At 45.2% G+C, this 27,246-nt stretch overlaps 1 protein-coding gene across 1 annotated transcript in view; it reads left to right on the top strand.

Moving 5' to 3' along the window:
- Positions 1-27,017, top strand: part of LOC137430352 (pigment epithelium-derived factor) — a 53,391-nt gene extending 26,374 nt beyond the window's left edge. The window contains exons 5-8 of the mRNA XM_068121156.2: positions 16,858-17,061; positions 20,145-20,272; positions 20,660-20,870; positions 26,497-27,017. Of these exons, the coding sequence (XP_067977257.2) occupies positions 16,858-17,061; positions 20,145-20,272; positions 20,660-20,870; positions 26,497-26,765 (812 nt within the window). The 3' untranslated portion in view covers positions 26,766-27,017. The remainder of the gene's footprint in view (positions 1-16,857; positions 17,062-20,144; positions 20,273-20,659; positions 20,871-26,496) is intronic.
- Positions 27,018-27,246: the final 229 nt, after the last annotated feature.

The following is a 27,246-nucleotide window of genomic DNA, read 5'->3' as shown; positions in this document are numbered from 1 at the left end:
CCGAGTCCGTAACAGGTGAGACGATTCCATTTGATTTGTTAACAGGTAAACCAGTCCCTGCATGTGGAACGTCTATGTCCTCACATGAAAGGGGGCCGAACTTGTTGGCTGTAGGTACAGGGTTTGTCCCAGGTAAGCCTTGTAGAGTGGCATCGGTCACGACTGGGGGGGTGTTACCGACAGGTTGCTTATTGTTAAATGCTGCCTTTTTCTGAGTTAAATGACCGTCGGGAAGGGTCTTTCTCTTTCTTGACGGAACAATGGTGAAACCATCCCCGACGTTCGTTGTGCTGTTTGGATCATCGGGATGGGAAGGCTGAGCGTTATTGCCGGACATGGAAGATGTTCCCTTCACAGCCGAAGCAAAAGATGAAGAAGAAGAACCCTTGTTGTTTACGTGGTTTGTCCCATCGTTCGACGAAGCCGTTTTTGGGCAAGAGCGTTTCAGGTGTCCGAATTTACCACATTCAAAACATTTCAAGGTATCAGTGGTTACGTATAATTGGTAATCATGATTATCAATTTTGAATTTCAAAACAATGTTCAGCGTTCTTTCGACGTTAGAAGGAGGAAGTACAAGATAAGCTTGTCTCCTGAAAGACATCACATGTTTAGCCCGGTCGTCCTGGCAACGTAAAGGTAACATCGTGACATGCGAAACCACAGTACCATAACGAGATAGTTCGGAGACCAGTCTCTCGTTCTTCAGGAATGGAGGACAGTTCGAGATGATGACCTTAACGGCTGGAGTGTCGAGAGGGGACACGAGTACGAAATGTCCGTCATCTGTCGATAATCCTGTACGTACAATCTCGTGAACCAGTTCAGCCTCGGATACGAAAATAACGACACGTTTGTTCATTCGTGAGGCCGCGCGAACTTTATCAATACCGATTATGTTGCCCACAGCGATAACGAGGTCTTCGACACTGACCTCGTTCGGTGGGACACAAACAACGCCATGTCTACGAGTTAACGCTTCATATGCTGCGTAACGCGAAAACGAGGTCATAATTTACAGGGGACGAGGGGGGGGGGTGGGACAGGGGACGAGGGGGGGGGGACGAGGGGGGGGGACGAGGGACGGGGGACGAGGGACGGGGGAAGAGGGACGAGGGACGAAGGACGAGGGACGGGGGACGGGGGCGAGGGACGGGGGACGGGGGGGCGGGGGGGGGGGGGACGAGGACGGGAGAGTGAATATCGCTCTCGAACAGTGATTAATTAATTACGAGCCGAGACAGATTTTCAAAGGCGAAAAACAAACACAGCTGGTGGAGAAAAAGCGATCAGCCGGAGGACGGGATGGGCCGCCGATTAATGCAAAAGTTATCCACAAACAGCTGCGGGCTCTCTTTCTCTCTCTCAGAAACGGAAAAGGAAACAAAGGACACGGAGTGAATATAAATACAAACGAGGTAAGAAAAGGGAATCGAGGAGGGAAAAGGGAGGCAGAGGGGGATGGGGGAGGCCGAAGCCCCGAAGTGTTGGGTCTGATCAAAGGGGAGGGGTTGGGGCACAAATGCAGAGTAAGGATGTAAAGATAAACGAACAGGGGGAAGGAAAAGGTGAGATACGACGTGGAAAGGGACAAAAGAGTAGAACAGCAGAGCAGCTCGTACCTCACCACACATGCACAGCCACCATCTTGCCGCGCCCAAACACACCGACAGCCAGCAGAGGGCGCGCGAGAGAGAGAGAGAGTTACAGAGAGAGAGAGATAGAGAGAGAGAGAGTTACAGAGAGAGAGTTACAGAGAGAGAGTTAGAGAGAGAGAGTTAGAGAGAGAGAGTTAGAGAGAGAGAGTTAGAGAGAGAGAGAGAGTTAGAGAGCGAGAGTTAGAGAGAGAGAGAGTTAGAGAGACTTTTTTTTTTTTTTTTTTTGACTTTTGACGTCCTTTTATTCCAAAAATTATAAAGTGCATGGATGTACAGTGTATAAAATCAACAAAGCCAAAAACAAGAGAAAACGATGAAGCGAGGAAACAATACAGATATATGCGTTGATCAGATCAACTTTTACCGAAAACAAATGCAATCTTCTGCAGCAATACTATGAATTGTAGAAATTATGAACAATCATGAGAAAAATAATACCAACTCGTTTTGGCGGACTTCACAGACACTTTTCAAACACCATTTTTCCACAAATCCATCAATTTCGCCCATGCTCTTGGAAAACTCAAACTCCTGTTTTAGCCTTGCAGCACACAGTGCGTTGAAAAACGTCATGACCTTGCATTGATGAATGGGCTTACCATTCCGCTTCTCCTTTCTGGACAGGTAAGTAGCAAGCTTTGCTGTAGCTACAAAAAAGCACAACAGTTCATATTCCTTGTTGTGTTGCCGTCTCTTTTTGAGCCCAAAAATAAAGGATCGAAAAGTAAATCTGAAATTCATTTTGACCGACACAAAGTCTAACCATTCAAATAAAGGAAAAAGTCTTTCACAACCAATAAAAAAATGAAAAACATCCTCATTTACAGAACAAAAGGGGCAACATGCAGATATTGGGGCAAAATTCCATACATATGTATTACATGGGATGATCCAGTGGGCAAGGCGCCACTGAAGATCACCTGTTCTTTTGTTGATCAGCTTACTATACATTGATTCCCATACAGGTTCATTGGGGGGCCCGGCAGGGAGTAGCCTCTTCCATCGTGCTACTCCATTTAGCGGAGGAATATCAAGAACTTGAGATAACCACCACCTATACAGGCTCTTGCTGCTCTCAGCATGCAATACACTTGTCCCTGTGCTAACAGGTGGAAGTTCCTTGGGAAAGCAGTCAAAAATCAGTTTCGGAAACGGGGACTCGTTGGGGTGTCCAAAAGTATTCCAAGTCCAAAGTTTCTGTAGCTGATGACGTTTTTGAACAACCTTCCTCAAAATCGTTCCAATTGTCCTCTTGGACCGAATCGCCGTCAAGGTTGAAATTTCCTCCACATTCCTCCACCCGACACCGGAGTTTGGCCGAAGGTGCCATACTTTGTTTATGCCTGCCTCAATAAAGCGTTGGCACAAATGACGACTCTTGAGAACATCAGGGAAGAGAGGATTGAAGAACAGGGGTTCAACCTCGAACATCCCTGGGGAGTAGGTGTCCGCTTTGCGGCTCACGGAAAGTCTTTCCCAGGCACTGAGAAGGCTCTGGTAAAATATGGGGAGCGTTGATGTATTCACGTACTTGAGGTGAGTCAGGAATACTTCGAGACCATAGCCGAGTCTACCCGCCTGCTGTAAAATATGGCAAGCCAAGGCATGGTTTGGCAGGTTTTCACCAAACAGGAGGCGTTGAATGGAACACAGGCGAAAAGCCATGAGACGGGATCTCACGTGAACAAGGCTCTGACCACCTTCAGATGAAGTAAGGCATATTACACTTGGCCGCAGCCAATGATGGCCTCCCCAAAAAAAGTCCACAAGTTTGGCCTGTATCCTGTCCAGCAGCACTTCTGGTGGTTGCAGGCAAATAAAGCGATGCCACAACGTTGCAGCAACCAAGTTGTTTGCCACTAAGACTCGGCCCTTAAATGAGAGGTGCGGTAGGGCTCTTTTCCACAGGTTCAGCCTCCTGTCTATTTCTCCAGTCACACCTTCCCAATTCCTTTTCTCAAATTGTGTAGAGCCCAGGGACACACCAAGGTAATCAACACCATCTGTTTTCCACTCCAAGTTTTCTGGAAGAGCAGGCAGATGTGTTGAGACAGGTAGGCAGCTATTAAGGTATGGTACCCAAAGAGCTTTGCTTTTCGTCCAATTAACCTTCAGAGATGAAGCCATGAAAAAGGTTCTTAAGGACTTTACAAGAGCAACAATGTCTTGGTGGTTTTTTATAATGACGCAAACATCATCTGCATAGGCCGATATAGTCATTGGTGGGCTTCCAGGAAAACAGGTCAGGCCAGAGATATTCTTTCTCAGTGTGCAAAGAAATGGCTCCATTGCTAGCGCAAAAAGCAAACCTGAGACTGGGCAACCCTGCCGTACCCCCCTCTGAACCTTTATGGGGGGAACCAGTTCATTGTTCACCTTAATTACACTGGAGATGTCAGTGTACAATAAAGTTATAAAGGCCCTGAAAATTACCCCAAACCCACATGCTTCAAGAACATGGCACAAGAAAACATGGTCAATGCTGTCAAAGGCTTTTTCAAAGTCTAGAAGACATATTCCAAAATCATTTTGGTCATGGCGAGCATACATTAAATCCCGCACGAAAAAAATGTTGTCGTAAATCGAACGACTGGGGATGCAGAATGTCTGATCAGGTAAAACCAGATCACCAATGACTTTTTTTAAACGATTTGCCATTGCTTTCGAAAACAATTTATAGTCAGTACACATTATTGAAACCGGTCTCCAATTCTACATCCGCCGGAGGTCTCCTGACTTTGGGAGAAGACTCACCACTGCTCTCCTTAGGCTTAGTGGCATTACACCTTTTCGCAAGGATTCTTGGATTACATTCAATAATTCTGGGCCCAAAATGTCCCAAAATTCCATGTAAAACTCAGCTGGCAGGCCATCAATTCCCGGAGCCTTTCCAGATTCCATTCCAACCAGGGCACGCTGTAATTCATCAAGGCTTAAAGGCACATCCAGCTCCAGGCGTTGAGTCTCAGTTAGGGTTGGGAGATGGGAAGTAAAACATTTTATTTTATCCTCATATATATCTTTTTTAGCAAATAGTTCAGAATAATACTTTCTAATAGTGATTTTTACCCCATCAGAACTTGTAATTTCATTCCCACTGGGGTCCTTAACTGATAAAATAAGCTGGGGAGGCTTCGTTTCAGCTTCTAAGTGAAAGAAGGCTTTGCTAGGACTATCCGATACTTTAATGCTTTTTACTCTCAGTCTAACTAGCAGTCCTGCAGCCTTCTCCTGTAATAGTTCCCGGAGTTGGGTCCTTTTTTCAAGGAGCAATTTATAATTTGTCTCATTTTCCTGCTCTGCCATTTTGTTTTGCAGTTTTAGAATTTCGGTTTCCAACCGTGCCAATGTGATTTGATTTTCATGAGTGATATGGGAATTAAACTGTTGACAAAACAGTCGTATATGAGTTTTCATATTATCCCACCAAAGGTTAGTGGAAGCAAAGAGGGGCTTTTTTCCAACTATTGCTATCCATAGGATGCGAAAGGCTTCCTTAAACAGGGTATCATCCAAAAGGCTTGTATTGAATTTCCAATAGGCGCTCCTCCGTTTGAATTGTGGGAAAGATAGGCCCATCGTGACCATGTGGTGGTCAGAGAAGATGGAAGGGGTAATAGTTGAGGAGGTTACAATATTCCTTAATCGTGGGGTGATGTACCAGCGGTCAAGCCTCGCTAAGGATACTTGGCCATTGGAGCATCGACACCATGTAAACTGCCGGTCATTTGGGTGCATCAATCGCCATACATCCAAAAAAACCCCACCTGAAAGGAACTGGGAGAGGTCACCATGGGACTCGGGATGTGGTTCCGGTGAATTTCTGTCTATTTTGGGCTCTAGCGTACAATTGAAATCTCCCCCCATGCATATGCACTGATTTGGGTCAAACAAGTTTAAATGGTTTATCACTTCAGTAAAGAAGGCTTTACGGTCAGTACTCTCGCTTGGTGCATATACATTAAAAATAATAAGCTTCAGGCTATTGATCACCAATTCTAGGGAGGCAAAACGTCCCCGAATCACCTCCTGAAAGAGGCAAGATTCAGGTACAAGTCCTGGTTTTAACAAAAACCCCACTCCAGCAGATACAGATGACATATTACTGAAGAAACATTTACCTTTGAACATGCTGCACCAGTCATGTTCAACCTTCTCAATAATATGAGTTTCTTGCAGTAATATTACATCGACTTGTTTCCTTTTGAATAAGCTATTCACTTGGATCTGGCGGACGTGACTGGCCCCACCGCCATTTATATTGAGTGTTGCAAGATTAAGCGTCTTCATCACTCATTAGTATATTTTGTCTGACACTGTGAGTACTCACTCTTTGCCTTTGTTAAGATTTTCTTTAGTCGATGAAACTGCGATTTTGTTAGGTTTAATTCCTCAGATTTTTTTATGACTAGTTTTGCAGCCTGAATAAAGGGAGCCAAATCAGGGAAATGATCCCCAATGATGACATTTCGCTGTCTATACGTTTCATTGAGGAATGAGAGAACAATATGGGGAGGCGTTGGGGGTTGATCTGGCATTAATTGTGATAATGCTGTTACCTCCACCTCCTCTTCCGATTCTGATAAATCAGAAAGTGGTCCAATGGGGTCTGGGTCAATACTGTTTTCTTCTCCTGCTATGCAACCTAGCCTTCCCTTGTCTGGGGGGTCCACGCAGTGCTGTGTTTGGGAGACATCAGCACATTGTTTACTAATTTCCTCAATTGGCGTGAAATCATTATTCCCACATTCCTGTGGATTTATGTTTCCGCCCTTTTCTGCTATATTGGCAGATTTATTATGGATGTCAGCCTGTTCGGCGACATTCGCTTGGATCAATGATGCACCATTCACGGTATCGTGGCCTGAATTATTTACATCATTAACGTCGTCTGTGTGAGTAATGGAAGCGCGTTGTTTTAGCGGCTGAACCCTGATGCTCTTTTCTGGGTTTTCCTCTTTATTTATTTGGTCCGCGCTTTGCAGAGAGATTCCAGGTGCATCCTGAAGAGTTTTTTCACTAATAGCCTGCAAATCGAGCACAACCTTTTTACCTGCTCCAGATGAGTCACTATCATGCGGAGCCCTTCGTTTACTCGTCCCCACTTTACTATCAGTGTCCATTTCAACATTTTGCTGAAGAGGAATAAATACGTTCACGCTTGGAACACTGGATTCACCCTCATTAGGAATTTTAGGCAGTGGCAATGCGATAACCTCCCCCCCACTGGGAATCTCAATTAGTGGAGCAACGTTAACCTCCCTCCCACTGGGAGTATCCATTAGTGGAGCAGCGTTTACCTCCCTCCCACTGGGCGTATTCATTAGCAGAGCAGCCTCTTCCTTACAAACTATGGCAGTGTGACCTGTCTTGCCACACCTGACACACGAGGCTTTGGGACAAGAACGTTTTAAATGTCCATACGCTCCACACTGAAAGCATGTTAAGGTGGTGGACGATGCGTATAGCTGGAAATTTGCCTCTTCAAAATTAATTTTGAAAGTGATGTTGAGGCCTGTGTCGTCCCCACGGTCTGGAAGGACCATATACACCTGTCTGCGGAAGCTCATTACGTGCTTAACACGTTCATTCCGACACCCAAGAGGGATTGTTGAAATCCTCGATACCATTTTACCGTACCGTGATAGCACGGTCATTAACTTGTCATTTGGGATAAATGGTGGTACGTTAGAAATAACCACTCTCGTCGCGGGGGTTAATAGCAGCGATGCCATCATAAAGTGACCGCTTTCCGTGGTTATTCCCGCACTTACCACGTCATGGACGAGTTCCTCGTCCGAAACGAACACCACCACTTTCTGGTTCATACGCGAAGCTGCACGTATATTTTCATCCCCAACAATGCTGCCCACAGCGAGGATGATGTCCTCGACAGGGACTCCATCCGGAGGCACGCACACGAACGCGTGCTTCCTGGTTAAGCCTTCAAAGTCATCGCGACGAGAGCGTGCATTCGCCATTCCGGCGAAAATACCCCCCCCCTCCCCCCGCTTGTCCGAGCCGGACAAGAGGGTATCAAACCTAAATAAACGAACTAAAGTAAAAAATAAACGTGCATTATAAGCACAGAAATGGCTTACAACGCGCCGTCAACGCCAGTAGGCCGCACCCAAAATGGGCCCGCTCTCAATCCTCTCTCTCTCGAAGGCAAAGGTGTAGAACAGATGGAAACAAATGCCAAGGCACACAGGATGGAAAAGGAGAGGGAGGGGGGCAGGGGAGGGCAGGAGAGGGGGGAAACCTCACGACGGACTCACCAAAACACAGAGCAGTTGCTCACAGCCGCCATGACGCTACACCCAACGCACCGACGGCCGATAGGTGGCGCCAGAGAGAGAGAGAGTTAGAGAGAGAGAGAGAGTTGGAGAGAGAGAGTTGGAGAGAGAGAGTTGGAGAGCGAGAGTCGGAGAGCGAGAGTCGGAGAGCGAGAGTTGGAGTGCGAGAGTTGGAGAGCGAGAGTTGGAGAGCGAGAGTTGGAGAGCGAGAGTCGGAGATCGAGAGTCGGAGAGCGAGAGTCGGAGAGCGAGAGTCGGAGAGCGAGAGTCGGACAGCGAGAGTCGGAGAGCGAGAGTCGGAGAGCGAGAGTCGGAGAGTGAGAGCGAGAGCTAGAGAGAGAGAGAGAGAGAGAGAGAGAGAGAGACTTTTGAATCTCTTTTATTATAAAGGTAAGAAAACCACACAAGTCATGCAAATAATAAAGTCACTATAATTCCAAACATGTGCAGCCGAACAACAACAATAAAAACCCCAAACACTAAAATAAAAAATTTAACAAACCATTATCAAGTTTACAAAACCCACCCTTTGCACACCATTTTTTTCACAAAGGTTTGTAAATCATCTTTCATTTGGCAAAAGGAGAATTCCAAGCGTAACCTTGCCATGACTAGAGCCTTAAACACAATTACCACATCACATAAAATATCAGCATTTGCCAGGAGCTTTGCTTTTCTTGTTTTGTAGATTGCTAATTTTCCAATAGAAATTAAGAAATTAACAAGAGCAGTCTCAGAGCGTTTTTTGTAACTAAGTGGTGTTCCAAACATAAAAACCCGTGTAGAAAAAGAAAAGTTCATACGATTAAAAAAAGTTGATAAAAAACCAAAGAAGGGAGAGAGTCTTGCACAATCTACGTAAGCATGGAAAAGGTCTTCAGAAATCATACAAAAAGGGCATTTCACTGAATTATCCTCATTAAAACGATGTAATAAAACATTGGAGGGCAACACCATATGGGCGAGTCTCCAAGCAATATCACCAGTCCTTTTAACAATCGGTGAAACATACATTGCAGACCATTGCGGATGGGAGGGAGACCCAGAAGGCAGTTTCTCTTTCATCGAGCCCCAAAAGAAACTGGCTGTAACGAGGGAAACCGAACTGAGATACACAAACAATACAGTCTCTTTTTATCCTTGCTGGAAAGTGGTGATGAGGATAACAAGATAGATTCTCAGGCAGGTTGGTGGTCTTTCCGTCTTCTATCGACTCCTTTCCGGCCTTGCTCCCCCAGCTCTCTCTGGGCTCTGTCCCCCAAATATTCCTGCAGGTCGCACAAGATCTGCCTGCAACCCTCTTATGGTTAAACTGCCAAAATCAAGACTCTCTGCTCACCTTCACTCCTCTTTTCTCCCACCTCTGGAACAAACTCCCTCACTCTCTTCAATCCCACTCCTCCCTCCAGGTCTTTAAAACGGCTATTCACCACCATCTCTTATCTTCCCCAATCCAAAACCTTGATCTTTTCTACCCCCACTAATTTCACCCCAAATCCACTTTTTTGAGGTGACTTTTGACTTCTTTCTTGGACGTCCTTGGTGTCCTTGCGTTTTATACCTATCCTTCCTCCCCCCAGGCCCTCTGCCTCCCACACATCTCCTGATGTCCCTGCCCTCAAATGTTGTGTTTATGTGCTTCCTCCCCTTCTCTCCCCATCTTGTCGACCGCTCCCACTTTTATGTGCTTTGTTTACTTGTTTGTTTGATTTGTTTGTTTGATAAATGTTAGCTCGTTCACGAGCCTCGACTCTATACAAAAAAAGAAAAAGAAAAAGAAAAAAGATGTTGTGGTGCTATCAGCCGGCAGGCTAGCACAGATCTGTGGTGGTGTATGGTGGTCACCAATGTTGGCGGTTGAGCTCAGGCCCAAGTGCCGAAAAACACACAGGATTTCCTGTAGGACCTTGGCTACGCTCCTCAAAGATCTGATGCCAGTTCTTACTTGAAAATGTCCTACGGAGAACCAACTATTCCTGTTACAGTCACGAATGTCCTGAGTCGTTTTCACTCCAGCACTCAAAAAACGTTGCACAAAAGCATGTGAGTGAGGAATAGCAGGAAAAAGGCCATTGTAGAAAAGGGGTTCCCAGAGGAACCTTTCACTGTTGTACGTCCCCATTTGCCGAGTTACTGAAATGGACCACCAGACGTTCAAGACATCTTGGTAAAAGTCAGGAAGCAGCGAAGCATCGACATGTTGCAACTCCATGAAAAAGAGTTCACAATTGTAGCCTAGCATGCCAGCTTGTTTTAATATACAGTTTGCAGTAGATTTCCAGGGCAAGGCCTCCAGAAATATAAAACGACGAGCTGTAGAGACTCGGAAGGCCATCACCCGACAAAGAATGTCCACAAGTGCATGACCCCCTTCCTCCAGTGGAAGGCAAATAGTCTCTGGCTTTAGCCAGTGTTTGCCATCCCAAAAGAAGTCAAGTAAGCATTTTTGGATTGACGACACCAACGTTACAGGTGGCTGCAAGGCAATCATTTTATGCCATAAGAGAGGGGCCACCAGGTTGTTAATAACCAGGGCACGACCTCGAAAAGACAAGGTCGACAAAATTCCTCTCCATCTGTTTAATTTATTGCTAATTTTGTGGAGCAAACCATCCCAATTCCTTTTGACAAAACCTGGGGTTCCAAGATAAACACCGAGGTATTTCACACCTTCTTTTCCCCATGTCAAATTCATAGGGAGAATTGGAAGGGCAGAAGGTGGCGTACCGCCGACCCAAACTGCTTTGCATTTCGACCAATTAATTTGCGTTGTACATGCTTGAGAGTAGACCCGTAGACACTCAAATAGCAGAGCAATGTCATTACTGCTGCGAACAGCAACACATACATCATCAGCATAGGCCGAAATGATAACGGGATTTTCTGATGGAGTCACTGAAAATCCCATAAGAAGATCATAAACGAATCAAAAGGGGCTCAAGGCAAAGAGAGTACAAGATTCTAGATAAGGGACAACCTTGCCGAATTCCCCTCCCAATCCGCAAAGGTGAACAGAGACCATCAGTGATTTTGATCAAGCTAAAAATGTGATTGTACAATAAGGATACATAAGAAATAAAAGATGCCCTAAAAACAAATTGCTTTAAAATGTGAAACAAATTCTCATGATTAACAGAGTCAAAAGCCTTTTCCTGGTCAATAAAAAAGAGACCGGTATGTTGTTGTTGAAATGCACACACATCCCACAGGTCTCGTACCAAAAAAAATGTTATCGTGCATAGATCTGTGCATAACACAGTACGATTGATCCTGATGTACAACTGTGCTTAAAACAGTCTTTACACGGTTAGCTAGCGTTTTGGCAAAAATCTTGTAATCTGTGCAGAGAAGAGAGATTGGACGCCAGTTCTGTATCAATTGCAGGTCGTTTTCCTTAGGGATAAGGCAAACAACTGCACGCCGACAACTAAGGGGTAACAATCCCTCACGCAGACTGTATAAAAACACTGAGTGCAAAGCAGAACCGAGCATGTCCCAAAAGGTTTTATAAAATTCAGCTGGTAGCCCATCAAAACCAGGAGCCTTATGATCAGCAAGGCCATCGAGCGCAGTTTTAAGTTCACCGAGAGTAATGTTCTCATCCAAGACATGCCACTGATGCTCATCTATCTGCGGTAAATTGGTCGTAATATTCTGCATTGCAGGCACATCATTGGGCTTAAAGGAAAACACATTCTCAAAATAAGACCGAACAAAGTGAACAATCTCCGTATTATCACTAAGAATATGCCCATCACTAGCCTGAAGACTAAGCATTTGCTGGCTCGCCTTGGTCGTCTTCTCAAACTTAAAGAAATCTTTACAACACGTGTCTGACGACAGTAAACCATTCACTCTCAGCCTGACTAAGGCACCAATACCATTTTCTTGAATTAATTCCTTAAGCAGAGTTTGTTTTTCAAAGAGGAGTTGACACCGTCTTTCATCACTGAGGACCTCAGCACCTTCCTGCAATCGTAGAATTTCTTGTTTCAAGGCATCAATACATAATTGTTTACTTTGAGAGCAATTGGTTTTGTATTGCTGACAGAATACACGGTTCGACGCTTTAGCATAGTCCCACCACTGACAGAGATTTAGGAAACGATGTTGGAAATACACAACCTTGTCCCAAAAAACCACAAAGGATGACTTAAAGAAAGGATCGCTCAGAAGTGAGGTGTTAAAAGACCAATACAGGGTGCGGCGTTTGAAACGAGGAAAAGAAAAGCACAGTTTTTTTTTTTGTTTTTGTTTTTTGTATACAAGATCGAGGCTCGTGAAAGAGCGAACATTAATCACACAGAAAGACAAACAGACACATAAAACAAATAACATCGGGAGCGGTAGACAAGATGGGGAGAGAGGGGGAAAGACACAAAAACAACATTTGAGAGCAGGGACCGAGAGACATGGAGACATCGAGAGATCTGTGGGAGGGAGAGGGCTTTGGGGGGAGGCATGTGAAGGGGGGGGGGGGGGGGTGGGAGAGGTATAAACATATGGACACTGCCAGGATTTCCAGGAAAGAAGTTGGAATTTCAAACAAGGTGGATCTGGGGTGAATTAGTGGGGGTAGAAAAGATCAAGGTTTTGGATGGGGGAAGATAAGAGATGGTGGTGAACAGCTGTTTTAAAGACCTGGAGGGAGGAGAGGGATTGAAGGGAGTGTGGGAGTTTGTTCCAGAGGCGGGAGAAAAGATGAATGAAAGAGTAAAGGTGAGCAGAGAGCCGAGATTTCGGCAGTTTAACCATCAGAGGGTTGCTGGCAGATCTTGTGCGACCTGTAGGAATATTTGGGGGACAGAGCACAGAGAGAGCTGGGGGAGCAAGGCCGGAGAGGAGTCGGTAGAAGACAGAAAGACCACCTACCTGCCTGCGGTGAGTGAGTGAAAGGCCCTCAGAGATAGCTTCATCGCGTGAGATTCCAATGATTTTGAAAGCTTTGGATTCAACAGCGTGAAGCCGAGCCAGGTGTGAGGCAGGAGCACCGGCCCATAGGGGAGAACAGTATTCCATTGAGCTGCGGATGAAAGCCTTGTATGTGGTGAGGAGCTCAGGTGTGCTGAGGAAGGACTTCGCACGACGGAGGATGCCCAGTCGGCGACTGGCTTTGGAGGCCAGCTTGGAAATGTGGATTTCCCAAGAAAGATCATGGCAGATAGTGAGACCCAAAAGCTTTAGCGACAGAACTTCTTGGAGAGGATTGTTGAGAAAGTAGATGGGAGGGTTGTCCAGTCGATCTTTTCGGAGAGACATAGTAAGAGAGTGAGATTTGTCAGGATTGAAAGACATGTTCCACTTGTTTGACCAGTCTGTGATTTTGTCCAGGTCTTCAGAGAGTGAGGAGGCTGCAGACTGCCGATCTGAGGGATGAGGAATGGAGCGGCAGAGAGTGGAGTCATCAGCAAAGAGATAGAGAGGATTTTCCAGAGAGTCGGAGAGATCATTGATAAAGACCAGAAAAAGCACAGGGCCCAGCACACTTCCTTGGGGAACTCCAGCCTGAACAGGAAGGGGAGATGAGAGAAATCCATTCAGGGCCACACGTTGACTATGACCAGAGAGGAAGTCCGCAAGCCATGCATGGAGATTTCCATGGATACCATAGGAGGAGAGTTTGGTGAGCAGAGCTGGGTGCCAGACCGTATCAAAGGCCCGTGATATGTCAAGGGAGACAGCTCTGATTTCCTGTTTGGCATTGAGGACCTCCATCCATTGTTGAGACAGCAGAAGCAGCATGTCCAGAGTAGAGTGACCTGGTCTGAAACCAAATTGATGATCAGAGATCAAGCCATTGGAGAAGAGGAAAGATTTCATATCCAAAGCAATGATGGATTCCATGACTTTGCTGATAATTGGGAGCAGGCTGATTGGTCTGTAGTTGCAAGGATCTGTTTTTGCACCTTTTTTGTGTAAAGCGGTAATGTTATCTGATTTCCAGGATGCTAGCAGATGACCTTGAGCAAAAGATAGGGTGAAAAGAACAGAGAGAGGGTGAGATAGAGCGGCAGAGCAGGATTTTAGGACCCGTGGGCTGATGCCGTCTGGTCCAGTTGCAGAATCAGAGTCGAGGTTTGACAAAAACTCCTCCACCTTGTCAGGAGAGAAGGACACAGAGTCCAGGAGCAGTTGGGTTCGACTGGGAAAGGTGGGAACAGAGAGAGATGGGTTTGGGACTAAGGATTTTGAGGCGAACACAGAGTTGAGGCATTCGGCTTTGTCACGTGCGATGTCAACTGTGTGGCCATTTGAGGTAAGGGAGGGGATGGAGGGGGAACAAACACCAGAAACGGATTTGACCAGACGCCACCAGGATTTGGAGGAAGGAGACAGGTTTGAGAGTTCATTCTTGAGTGAGGAGAGATAGTGCTTCATGGCACTCCTGAGGGTAGACACACACTTGTTCCGAGCTTGGTGGAAGGAACTGAGATTGCCTTCAGTTGGATTAGCCTTCCAAGAGGCAAAGGCAAGTTGTTTCAGGGCAACTGCCTCACCACAAGATTCAGTGTACCATGGACGGGAGGAAGGGTAAGACAACTGAAGGCGAGATGGGATAAATCTATGCATGAGAGAGATCAGTTTGCTTTGGAAGAATTCCCAGGAAGAATTGATGTCAGAGGCAGTGGAGATGGGAGACCAATCCAGACGATTGATGGCTGCTTGAAGACCGTCCCAGTCGGCCTGAGTGAAATGCCAGACTCGTCGACGCTGAGGAGGCTCTCTGAGAATGGCCAGAGAGATGTCCACTTTGACAAGCACATGATCAGAAGAACCGATTGGAGCAGAAGAAGAGCAGCAGACATTAGCAGGGAAGTTTGTCATAACCAAAGAATGATCAGAGAAACCAGAAGGGACAAAGCCGTATATGTCACAAGATTGACAGCAGAGTTAGGAATATAAAATTTATCAAGACGAGCAAGTGAAAGATGATTTAGTGAAACCCGACACCAGCTAAATTGCTGCAGGTTTGGGTGTTGTTGCCGCCATACATCGTTGAGGTCATTCCGTGAAATTATACTGGAAAGAGGCCTACTTGAAGCTGGATGTGGCTCTGCACTGTTCCTATCTAAAGTTGGGTTTAAAGTATGTACAGTTAAAGTCACCCCCTAAGCACAACAGCGTATCAGAAGAGAGGTGTCTCAGGAAATTAAAGGACTGATTAAAAAACGTTCCTCTATCTGTACTATCGCTTGGAGCATAGACGTTAACAAACATAAATCGTTGCTGATTGAATTCAAACTCTACAGAGGCTAGATGGCTATCTCTATCAGTGGAATTTTTCGAGGCTAGATTGTATTCAAAGCCTGGTACTATTTCCTTAAAGATAGGGGGGGGGGGGGGGGGAGACAGACAAACGTGTACTGACAAAAAAAGCAATACCCGCACTCACAGAATCTGTATTACTAAAAAACCAAGTGCCAATCAGCTGTTGCTGCCAATCAGCCATGCAGTCTGCAGTGGCACGAGTTTCTTGCAATAAAAGTACATCAATCTTTTCCCTCCTGGCTAATTGCACAGTTTGGGACCTACGCAACTGACTGTGCCCACCATTAATGTTCAAACTTGCTATGTTCATAAAAACACAGGCAGCAACACAGCCATTACAGGTTTCATTCTTTCCTTGCTGTGACAAGGTACCTCTTCAGTCTTTTCAGTGATTTATCAGAAATATGAAGGGCCACAGATTGTTGTACAACTTCCTGAGCCCCAATAATGAAGGCGTGAGTGTCAACGAAGAAATCGCAAATTTTCACGCGAAGTTTTTTGGAGGAAATCCATGATTTCAGCAGGAGGGACAGAGTCTCCAGAGACATGCTCCGATGAGAAGTCGGCCTCACCATCACTCAGTGAGGCAACGGAAGAACCCCCATCCTGGTCACAATCATTGCATTGAGAGTCCATTGCCGAAGCAACGGGCTCATCAACGTGACAATCTGAGACTTCAGCACTATCACCCTGCTGACCATGAGCTTGACAAGGCTCATCTGCCTCAATGGAGGATTCGATCACAGACGGATCACTAGTTCCGACACACTCACCACTTCCCACAGAGGGAGGGGTGGCATAATCAACACAAGCTTCAGCAAGGGACACACATGGAGGCTCAACCTCACATGGAGGTTTACCCTCAGAACACCGGAGAGACTCAGGTGCTGTCTGGTCAACACATACATTTTCAGCATTTATCACATTACCCTCAGAATATTCTGAAGGCAGAGGAGGCTGAGGCATTACCTCAACTGGAGGATTATTTTTCAAGATATTCAGCTCACAAGGTTCAGACATACATGGCATCAGACATACATGGCGGTGGCCATCTTGGATTTTGACGTGGGTTGCACCCACACACCAAATTCGAATGCGGTCCTTTGCTTACGCACGCACGCCCGCACGCACGGACGGACGGACACACTGACAGAGGGGAAAACCATAGTCCCCCTTTCGCTCCGCGGTGCGACGGGGGACAATTTATCTAAGCTATATAACCATGATGTATTATATATGCACATAAGCACAAGGCATGCTTTTTGCTTCATGGAGGTAACCCGGGTTATTTTTATTTTCTGGAGTGATTGAGGCAGCGGTCTGTTGCTGCCTCAATCACTCCCGTTGCTGTTGCTGCCTCAATACACGGCTCAAATAAAGGGATGCATCAGAAGAACTTGTTGCACATTTTTAACAAGATTGCCTGGTAGACCTGGTACTCTGCTAGTCATACTAAACAGGAGAAGGAGCAATACTCAATTGAATGGCTCATAACAAGAGAAAGGAACCGATGTAATATTGGAAGTGAAAACTAACATTACTTTTGCAATTAAAAACCGGATGACTGCTCCATGTTGTGGAAACCAAATGTGAATGGATAGTTCTGATTCTTCTTGCTTTTACACGACCCTCAGGGTTACGTCCCAAAAAAGACTTCGTTGCATTGCACAGACAGCTTTTTGGCAGTGCTCTGGGATCAATTATAGGAAGATCTCAGCTCGACTTATCTCGCATGAATCAATGGCTGAGAAAACAGCTGCGGACCACTGTTAGAGATGCTGTGACCAAGCTACCAGACTCTGCTGATCTTATCCTCCTCAGTGCTGCCTTGCTCCAAGGTAAGTCTTACAAACTGAAAAAGCAGCATATAAAGCAACGGCAGAGCAGCATTCAAAGCATGTCACACCATTGGGCCTTTTGGTCCCATGTATGTGGAAAGGATCCCAGAACTGGGTCTTCATTAGGGTGGTGCATGGAGCAGGAAACGCTCAAGTTTGATTCCGGCAGCCTTTCTCCATGCCACAAAATTCTGGCCTTTCATATTCATGGACAGGCCCCTTCATATGCCTTGTTCTCAATACAATATACACGTTTAATGCTTTGGTTAATCACCTGTGTACCCACTTAAGAGAAATATGACACCCCCTTGGAAGAAAGCTAATATAGAGAATGGTAACTTGCAGATTGCTAAATAACGTATAATTACAGTTGACAAACACCACATTGAGCAATCCTGAACAAGGATGTGTTTGTAATATATCGGTATTAGGTTACATTATTGTTTTTGGGTTTTATAGAGTCATCCGGTCAATAAATGTTTTCCACTTCCGGCACAATGGAGTTTGCAGGAGTGTGTATACGGTGTCCGAAATCTGCAAAATATTCATATCATTCATCAGTCTCCACAAATATGGCATCATCGAACTTCGAACGTCCGTTGATCGACTGGCACAGTCGTGATCTTAACCAGGATTTCTGTCGATTCAGAGATCACGTCAATTTTGTCTTGTTTGCACCACCCGTGGATCAAACAAAGCCTCGTCAAGCAGGCGTCTCGGAATGTGAATCGGCGAACAAGGTCGTCAAATCTACTGAACTCTAGCTTGGGAGGAAGGAGATAAAGAAGACCCAGAAGCAGTGCAGGCCAAATTTTAGAAGTATGTCCAGCCAAGAAAAAACAACAACAGGGTAGCCAAAAAACAACCTGAAGCAAAGGCGCCAGTGAAGTTGTCATCTGACTATTGTATAAAGGATCTGAGGATAATCCTCATAGACTGTATCATTGATGGCAGCCATGATAAAAAGGTGCAGGAAAGTGTCAATGACAAGGGAGAAGGGCAAAAAGAAAAAATTAAAATATCGGCCAATGGCTACAACTCTCTCCGATGCCTATCTGGTGTTCGAGACAAATGTTTTAAAATTCCATGGACTGTAGGAAGAACAAACCAATGAGTGCTTGTATGAATGAAACCACCATGTACATGAGGAGCACTGATGTTAAAACAAACTGTCATACTTTGGTTGGACACATCATTATGTGTGCAGAAAACGAAATTGTGGAGAAGTCGACCATGCCGGGATGGGATGAGGGAAGAAAATTAAGAGGCAGACCTTGTTTGTGCCTAATGGATGGGATCAAGGCTGAAACCAAACCGATCTCCATAATAGAAAGGGCTACATATGTAGAGACCCTAAGGACTTAAACGCGTGCATAAAGTGTGAATACTACCCGATGAGAACTGTTGAAGAGGTCTTCGCTCAAATCCCAGGAGCTGAAGTATTTTCTGTGCTCAATTGCCCAGAATGGCTTCATGGAAATCTGTCTTGATGGACCTCATGGAAAATGAAATGCAAATCATGGACATCTGTCACCGTACATGACCACGTTCAACAAACTGTGGGGAGATACCACTGGTTATGTCTTCCCGATGGTTTGAGGTGCTCACCCAAGATATTCCAGAGCACTAAGGACCAGATGCAGTAAGGGACAGAAGGGGCAACGGTCGTAATGGATGACATCCTAATAACTGGTCGTGACATCACCCACCACTACTCTATCTTGAAGCAAATTATAGAATGAGCCACAGTTTATAACCCACAGGTAAACTTCAGGTGGTGCAAAATCTGGGAAACATCAGTCTCATCTGCAGGCCACTCGCTCACGGCAGGAGAGCAACCAGATCTGCTCAAGACAAAGGTAGTCGAGAAAATGCCGTGTCCAAGAGACAAACATGGCATCAAGTGTTTCCTTGGTTTTGTCCAGTATTTATGGAAGAGTTTCCCCAACCTGAGTGATGTAAGCAAGCATCTGAGATCTCTGCAAGACCAATGTAGAGTTCACCTGGCAGTCAGCTCAGGAGAAGTCTGAAAAGCTGAAGCAAGTGTGTATTTTAGCCCCGATCCTTCAGTACTACGACGTCAGTCAGTTAGCCAGTCAAAAGAAAAGCCGACGCCAGCCAAAACTCGGTGGGAGACTGTTTGCTCCATAACTGCTTCCCTATAGCATTGGCATCTTGCAGCTGGACTGATAGAGTGTTGCTTCACAATGATTCAGATGGAAGTGCTCTCAATCATCCATGAAACAGAGTCCTTTCACTACGGTGGGTTTAGGAAATCCGTAACAGTATACAATGACTACAGGCCTCTTGAGGAAACCTTCAAAAACTCTCTCCCATCTTCTCCCGTGTGTTTACAACACATGTTGCTCAAGCTTCAGCGGTATGATCCAGAAGTAAAATAGTGAGTTGGTGCTTCCAGACATGTTGTCCTGTGTATGCTTTACCAGACACCGGCTCAGCTAACAGAAACAGAGTCTGTCAACACGTTCCAGGTCATTGTGATCACGAGTGGGAAATACCTCAAAATCTAGGAAGCTACTCAGAGTCCTCTGTGCGACATAATTGGAAATGTATGGCCTGACTCCTGAAAAGAAGTTCTAGCACAATTCCATCTTTAATTTGTCTGCAGAACACAACTAGCAGTTTCAGGCAGCATTTTCTACATGCACAGGGGGCATTGCATCAGTGACACAACCGCACTCCCAGCAATGATGCTGAAAAGTATATTGTTGTTTGCTTTACTTGTATATGCTATAAAAGGAGCTGTGTGTGTCTGTGTGTGCGAGCTCCACTCATTGGGAGGGGAAGAGTGAGGCTTTTTTGTTGAAGAGTTGTCAGAATTGAATGCGAGTTTACTCACAGTAAAAATGTAAGTGTGTGTGTGTGTGTGTGTGTGTGTGTGTGTGTGTGTGTGTGTGTGTGTGTGTGTGTGTGTGTGTCACTGTGGGGGTTGAGTTTCCCTGAAAGAAAAAGGGATGTAACATATCTGTATTAAATTACATTATCATTGTTGAGGTCGATTGTGTGTTACATCGTTAATTAAAATATATATTGTGCACATTTGTTTTGCTTCCATATCCCAGCTGAGTTGCAGTTCCAGAAAACAAATGGAATTTTCCACCTGGATGCAGAGCGGACGGAACGTGTGCCATTCCTAACGCAGGATTCTGTGCCCATGAAATACGGCTTTGACACCGAGCTGGACTGTGAGGTCATTCATTTTGGGGCTGGATACAGGGATTTGAATGAGGGGGAGGGAGGGAGACAAAAGGAGATGCCGAATGATATCCCCCTTGTGTTGAGTCCACCAATAGTGGGATTAGCAACAGCATGCAATGATCAGATAGTTTTGCAAAAATTTACATGAACACAAGTTTTGAACTCGTATATTGATACTGTACAAACAAAGCCAACAGCAGCTGATGTGGATAGATACAACAGCAAGTTACAATAGCCTTTACTATTTAGTGGGTGGGAGCATAAGTTTCTCACATGGATATTTACAATTCAACAGTATAAAGTTTTAAACAAGTTTGAAAAGTGAGATGTTGCAAGGTCCAGCAGTAAGAATATCAAACATGCTGCATGTTGACAACAGGTTGGAGGGCTTCCACTTGCTGGCAACAGCATTTTGGTATTATTCTTACCCAAAGAGATCACCAAGAACTTGAGTGCAATCGTGCACAGTCTCTCGGCAGAGTTTACGACGGACATCGTGAATGCACTTCATGATGTCAATGCCAAGATCACTCTGCCCATCCTTAAACTCAAGCAGACTTCAGACCTAACGGAACCCCTCAAGCAAATGGGTAAGCTTGGGACCCGTTCCATTCAAGCTCCTTATCCATTCTCACTTGCATGTAAAATGAAGTAAAACACATGAAAAATGGATGTCGTATTACACATTGTTGTCGATGCTGTCATTGTGGCTGTGGTTGTTTGTGTGCTCCTTCTGTGTAAAAAAGAAGAAGATATATATACATATATTCTGTATATCAGAAGATATATTCTGATATATATCAGAATCTATAATTTCAGTTCTCCAACCTAATGAGCGCATGCTGTGACGTCACCGCCACGTACGTATGCCTTGCCTCCCAAGCTCTGGAGAAGCCATCGAGCAGTGCGTCATCATTGAGATCTTGTTCAGATACTATCACAAGTGCATACAAAACTCACAGTTACCGACCTGGTTTCACCCTTGTTGGGTCTTCATCAGGGCAACGCCCTGATAAATAATGACTGGATTATAACCGAAAGGTTTTCAGATTCACAAGTGTATGCAGGACTGATGTATATATATTGTTGTGTCGCTAGCGATTAAGATTGCCGGCGATTAATATCACCAATATCACCGATGACGAATAGCTGAACTGCTTTAACTCCTGAGGCGGCACCCCAAAAAATGGCGGTTATCGCGCATGAGATGGAAGTCTGCGAGACGTTTATCTGAACAAAAAGAAACACGGGTTTATTCCTGAACCCACAAACAAAGAAACAGGACAAAATAAAATACAACAATGAATTTAATCTATCTATAATTCCAGTAATCTCTGTGTGTGTGTGTGTGTTTGTCTGTGTGTCTGTGACCGCTGTTTCTCGACAACCACGGGTCCGATATACTTGAAACTTGCCAGGTATATTGCTGGGGACCTGAGGATGTGCCTTTTCAAGGTTTCATATTAATCGGAGAAGTAGTTACCGAGCTATGGCGATTTCTTTACCAAACTCCGCAAGCCGTTCGCTTTGGACCAAACCATTTCATGTAAATAGAGGGGGGGGGGGGGGGGGGATTGTCACCGTACTCGCAAGCCGTTCGCTTTGGACCAAACCATTTCATGTAAATAGAGGGGGGGGATTGTCACCGTACTCGCAAGCCGTTCGCTTTGGCTTTGCGAATGGACCAAACCATTTCATGTAAATAGAGGGGGGGGATTGTCACCGTACTCGCAAGCCGTTCGCTTTGGCTTTGCGAATGGACCAAACCATTTCATGTAAATAGAGGGGGGGGGATATAATTTTCGATATATATATAGTACGGGCATGCCCTAGTGATAATAAAGCACGGAATGAAAAAAAATCAAGAATAAAAGGTTGTGGTAAAAACTAATTCCTACAGCGGTACCTCACACAACACGACAGGGGACTGATTCCCACAACACGACAGAGGAAAACAAAATGTAAATAAAATGTCCTTTTTAGTGCCAGCACTTAACTCTGTGTCCCAAATGGGTCCTTCTGTGAAGTTGGCAGCTGGGGACCAGGCTCAGAGTGCGATGTCCCTCCGCTGGTAAACTGGCACAAGATGGCGGTGGTGCAGCGCTCGACAGCACCACAAACGTGGATAAGAAGTCAAGAGGTCATCTTTAGGCTCCTGCACTGCTTAGGGATGTTCAGCGTGGCATCCAGCCCACCAAATAAAAGAGCTGCTGTCGACCCTCTCTCTCCGCTTGCTCCCCTCCAAAGTGCACAAACTCGACGATGCCAACTGAACCAAAAATGGCAAGCGTCTTGTACATATGAGCAAAAAGAGCGCGCACTCTCCTTCTTCACTCATCAGAGCCAATTGTGTCGTTCGCCTCCCAGTTTGCCCCGCCCACATCCCACGGTCCAATCATGTCCTCACAGCCTTTCTTGACCGCCCACTGATTCTCCACCTCTACTGGGCGGGGCCTAGTCCGATCGCGTCCTGCCTGTTTGTAGTTGATGGTAAATGTTTTTGTTTAAAGGAAGTGCATGGCCAGCTGGGGCAGCAAAACATTAGGGGAAATTTACAAAGGGTAAGCACACACTGGGGAAAACTAGCCTTAGACCCCAACAATAATTAGCATAACACCCCCCCCCCCTCCCCGGCCCGTGTGGTGAACAATTAAACAACTTTAAGCTACAGTTTCCCTACATAAGTCCATCTAGATTTCTCTTACGCATCACTCGGTCCAGGGTATTAATTATACAAAGCTACCTCTCTCCTATGGGATTCTTTCATCCACCCCCCATAAACGTAACAATATAATTATATATATATATTGTCGCGCGACTCCTGGTTAACACCAGAATCCGCGGAAGACCGGAACGGCTTTAATTGAGGCGATAACCAAACACGGATTCGGTTATATGTCACGCGGGAGGAAGAAGGAAAATGGAGGCTGCGGCAAAAGCGCTTGCTTACCTTGGCGCAACGACGTAGCTCTGGTCCTGCAGGGAAATTAACTCAAGCGGGCACAGGTTTAACAGGGGATGCAAAATAATACAAGGGTTTATTAAAGGAAAAAGGCAAGAACAGGAAAAAGCACAAGCCGGTTATAAAATATCCTAATCGGGACGTCCCCACACACAGATTTCGGATATGAGACACAGGAATGGATTAACAAAAGAAATACAGTCATGTGAAAAAGTAAGTACACCCCATGTAAAGTTTTGACTTTTTCAACATATTTCAACATACAGCTATTTGATCTTCATTTCAACAATATTGATAGATAAAGGTGATATAATATAACAAATATCATGAAACATTTACATTTTGTCGTCCATTGTATAATTAAAATAAACATAAATGCAAATTTCGCGTGTGGAGAAAGTAAGTACACCCCTACATTTATCACTACTTCAAATACATAAAATTAGAATCAGGTGCACCAGCTCAGGTGCAAATGATTAGAACATCGTTAGAGAAGATCTTGGAGGAACCTGTCTTATTTAAACCTCAGGCATTTAGTTTGGTTTGCTCTTTGTTGTTGAAGTGTGCGGCCTCACCATGCCTAGATCAAAAGAGCTCTCTGAGGCTTTCAGAAAGGTTATAGATGCCTACGAGTCTGGAAAGGGATTTAAAAACATCTCCAAACAATTTGAAATCAATCATTCGACTGTCCGGAAGATCATCTACAAGTGGAGAAGATTCCAAACAACTGCCAACTTGTTTAGGCCAGGCTGCCCCAGCAAGTTCAGCCCGAGAGCAGACCGCAAGATGCTGAAAGAAGTCTCTACGAACCCCAGAATGTCATCACGGGACCTACAGGTAGCTCTTGCCACTGTTGATGTCAAAGTGCACGAGTCTACCATTAGAAAGAGGCTGCACAAATTTGATCTACATGGGAGGTGTGCCAGGAGGAAACCTTTGCTGTCCAGAAAGAACATCAGGGCAAGACTAAAGTTTGTCAATGAACACCTAGGCAAAGACCAGCACTCTGGAACAATGTGCTCTGGACACATGAGTCAAAGGTAGAGCTATTTGGCCACAGTACCAGAAGACTTGTTTGGCGAAAACCAAAGACAGCATTTGACCACAATAACCTGATACCAATTATAAAGCATGGTGGTAGAAATATTATGGTTTGGGGCAGCTTTGCTGCATCAGGGCCTGGGCAGCTCACCATCATAGAATCCACTATGAATTCTTCATTGTACCAGAGGGTGCTTGAGGATAATGTGAGGCCATCTGTCGGAAAGTTGAAGCTCAACCGAAGGTGGACCTTGCAACATGACAACGATCCTAAACATACCAGTAAATCCACCAAGGAATGGCAGAAAAGAAAGAAATGGAGGGTTCTGGAATGGCCAAGTCAAAGCCCGGATCTAAATCCCATCGAGATGTTGTGGGGGGATTTGAAACGAGCTGTGCATGCAAGAAACCCCTCAAACATCGCACAGCTGAAAGAATTCTGCATGGAGGAGTGGGCAAAAATTTCTCCCAGTCGATGTCAGAGACTGGTCGACAGTTATAAGAAACGCCTACTTGAGGTTGTTTCGGCCAAAGAGGGCAATACCACCTATGAGAGCCAAGGGTGTACTTACTTTTTCCACATGCGAAATTTGCATTTGTTTATTTAAGTTATACAATGGACTACAAAATGTAAATGTTTCATGATATTTGTTATATTATATCACCTTTATCTATCAATATTGTTGAAATGAAGATCAAATAGCTGTATGTTGAAATATGTTGAAAAAGTCAAAACTTTACATGGGGTGTACTTACTTTTTCAGGTGACTGTACGTTCGTTATTTGCGTCTGTGGTGTGCGAGCTTATCTGTCTTGTCGTCTTTCAGGGTATCGTCCCCCACGCGGCTCCAAGCTCTGCCACACACCAAGCCCCAAAGCACCGCTCCCAGCACCATGAGGTCCCACAGCAGGAAAAGCACCATGCATCCAACGCAGGCTCGTGGCTTCAAGCGAGGTCAAAAAGCAAGCGAACTCCACTCTGGCTATGACTCAACTCGGGCTGCGCAAGATGAAGAAGAGTGCCTAATAGCGAGCTGCGCAAAACAAGAGCACGAACCGCTAGAGACTGTCAGAGCAAGAGCGAATGACGTCCAAAACCCAAGAGAGCTACTCATATCTCTATCTATCTAATCTATCTAATGTAATCCATCCATCCATCCATCCATCCGTCTCTCTCTCTCTCTCTCTCTCTCTCTCTCTCTCTCTATCTCTATCTCTATCTCTCTCTCTCTCTCTCTCTCTCTCTCTCTCTCTCTCTCTCTCCAACTAACTCAATGGCGTTCAGCACTTGCTAATATCTCCTGGCCGGTGACGTCAGCCTTGGCGCGCTACCAACCAATCGGTGTCTTCCACCGACTCGTTGGCTCGCTCAGGCCCATTCCTACCGCACCACCCCAACACTCGTTCTCTGTTCCGTGGTCATAGCGCGTGGCAGTCGATCTGGTTTGGCCCGTCAGAGGTGCAACCGGCGGCGGCACCCATCGGCGGTGCCCTGGCTTGGTTTCCTTGCCTGTTCGTCTTTCACAGTCATGTCAGCGAAAGGGAATCTTTATTTAGTGTTACAATAAAGATCCTAACTACATGTCTAAATGAGTGCAGTGCCAAAAGGGACAAAGGTTTGGCTGACCAGATGAGACACACGGGCGCTACTCTTTAATCCCTACTCTACTTATCACTTGAACCTCCTGGTAGGTTCACAAGTATACTCCTTACCGACAAAACGCCATACATGAAACTTATTACAGGCAGATTCCTTACCGCGACAGACGAATACCTACCTACACAGATCTATCTGGCTCTACATATTGCTACCCTCACCGACATAACAATATGTATATGTATTGTTTTGAAGAGTATTGCGACACTGTATTATAATTTTGTGTGCTGCTTCCGTGTTCGCCATGTTTTATTCTAAAGGGTTCCTTCTGTCCTACCATTGGAACTGCTACATTAACGTTACAGGTTCCGTTGACAGGAACTCCTTCTTACTCTATGCCAGAAAGACAGGCTTTTAAAAACAGGCATCTTTACGATTAAATACACAAAATTTTGTTCCAAATAAATCTACGAGTATTATTAGCTTTTCTAGGGTATCATTTTTATTATTCTACGACAGCAGAAACCCTTTCAGAATAAGGCGTGTCACACACACACACACACACACACACACACACACCAATTGTATTTTACAAGTTTTCCCCTCACCTTCTCAGGCTTGACACATGTGTTCAGCTCTGAAGCTCAACTCAAGCTCATCTCTGACCAATCTGCACCACTCACTTCAGTCAAGCACTTCGCCTCCCTGCAGCTCAAACACAGAAAGCAGAGCTCTCATGCTAGGAGGCAAGACGCAAACAGAGAGAAGCAAAGAACGCACATCTTGTTCAATGTCGACCGACCCTTCGTCCTGGCTATTCAGCATGTACCTACAAGAAGTTTGTTGTACGTAGGACGTATTTACAACCCTGTGGCCGCCGCCTAAATCCTGATTGTACTCTCCGTGTATCAAATTTGCTCTGCTGTCGTATAGTTGGAATCATACAGTTGGATGAAACAGAGTTGCCAGTGACAGTGTATGTATATATATATATATATATATATGGTGCTGCTCCAACCAATAACCTAATCTTTACCAACTCTGGAGAGACACAACTGCTGAAAGTTTTTTTTCTTTGTTGCCAAAATGAAACTTGCCTTTCTGCATGAATCCCAAAATAAACGAAGGTAAAACTTGTTTCCATGGGAAATCTCACTGGTGTGACAAAATTAACAAGCATTCTGAGTATTGCGCTGCAATACATGTCCCCTACCAAAGTTCAAAGTGCCATAACTTTGTCAAAAATGATCGAATATGCAAATTTATGCACGGTTGATGCTGGTTTTCAAACTTGATCTGAGGTATGCTGAGACACGCGTGTCATGCCTCGCCTCGTTGATAAGCCCGCAAGGTCGCTCCGTGGAGC

This window comes from Myxine glutinosa, chromosome 6, assembly GCF_964187855.1.
Source record: "Myxine glutinosa chromosome 6, kmMyxGlut1.1, whole genome shotgun sequence".
Taxonomy (NCBI): domain Eukaryota; kingdom Metazoa; phylum Chordata; class Myxini; order Myxiniformes; family Myxinidae; genus Myxine; species Myxine glutinosa.
Note: the sequence above shows the minus strand (reverse complement) of the source record. Positions and strands in the feature narration are given on the sequence as shown.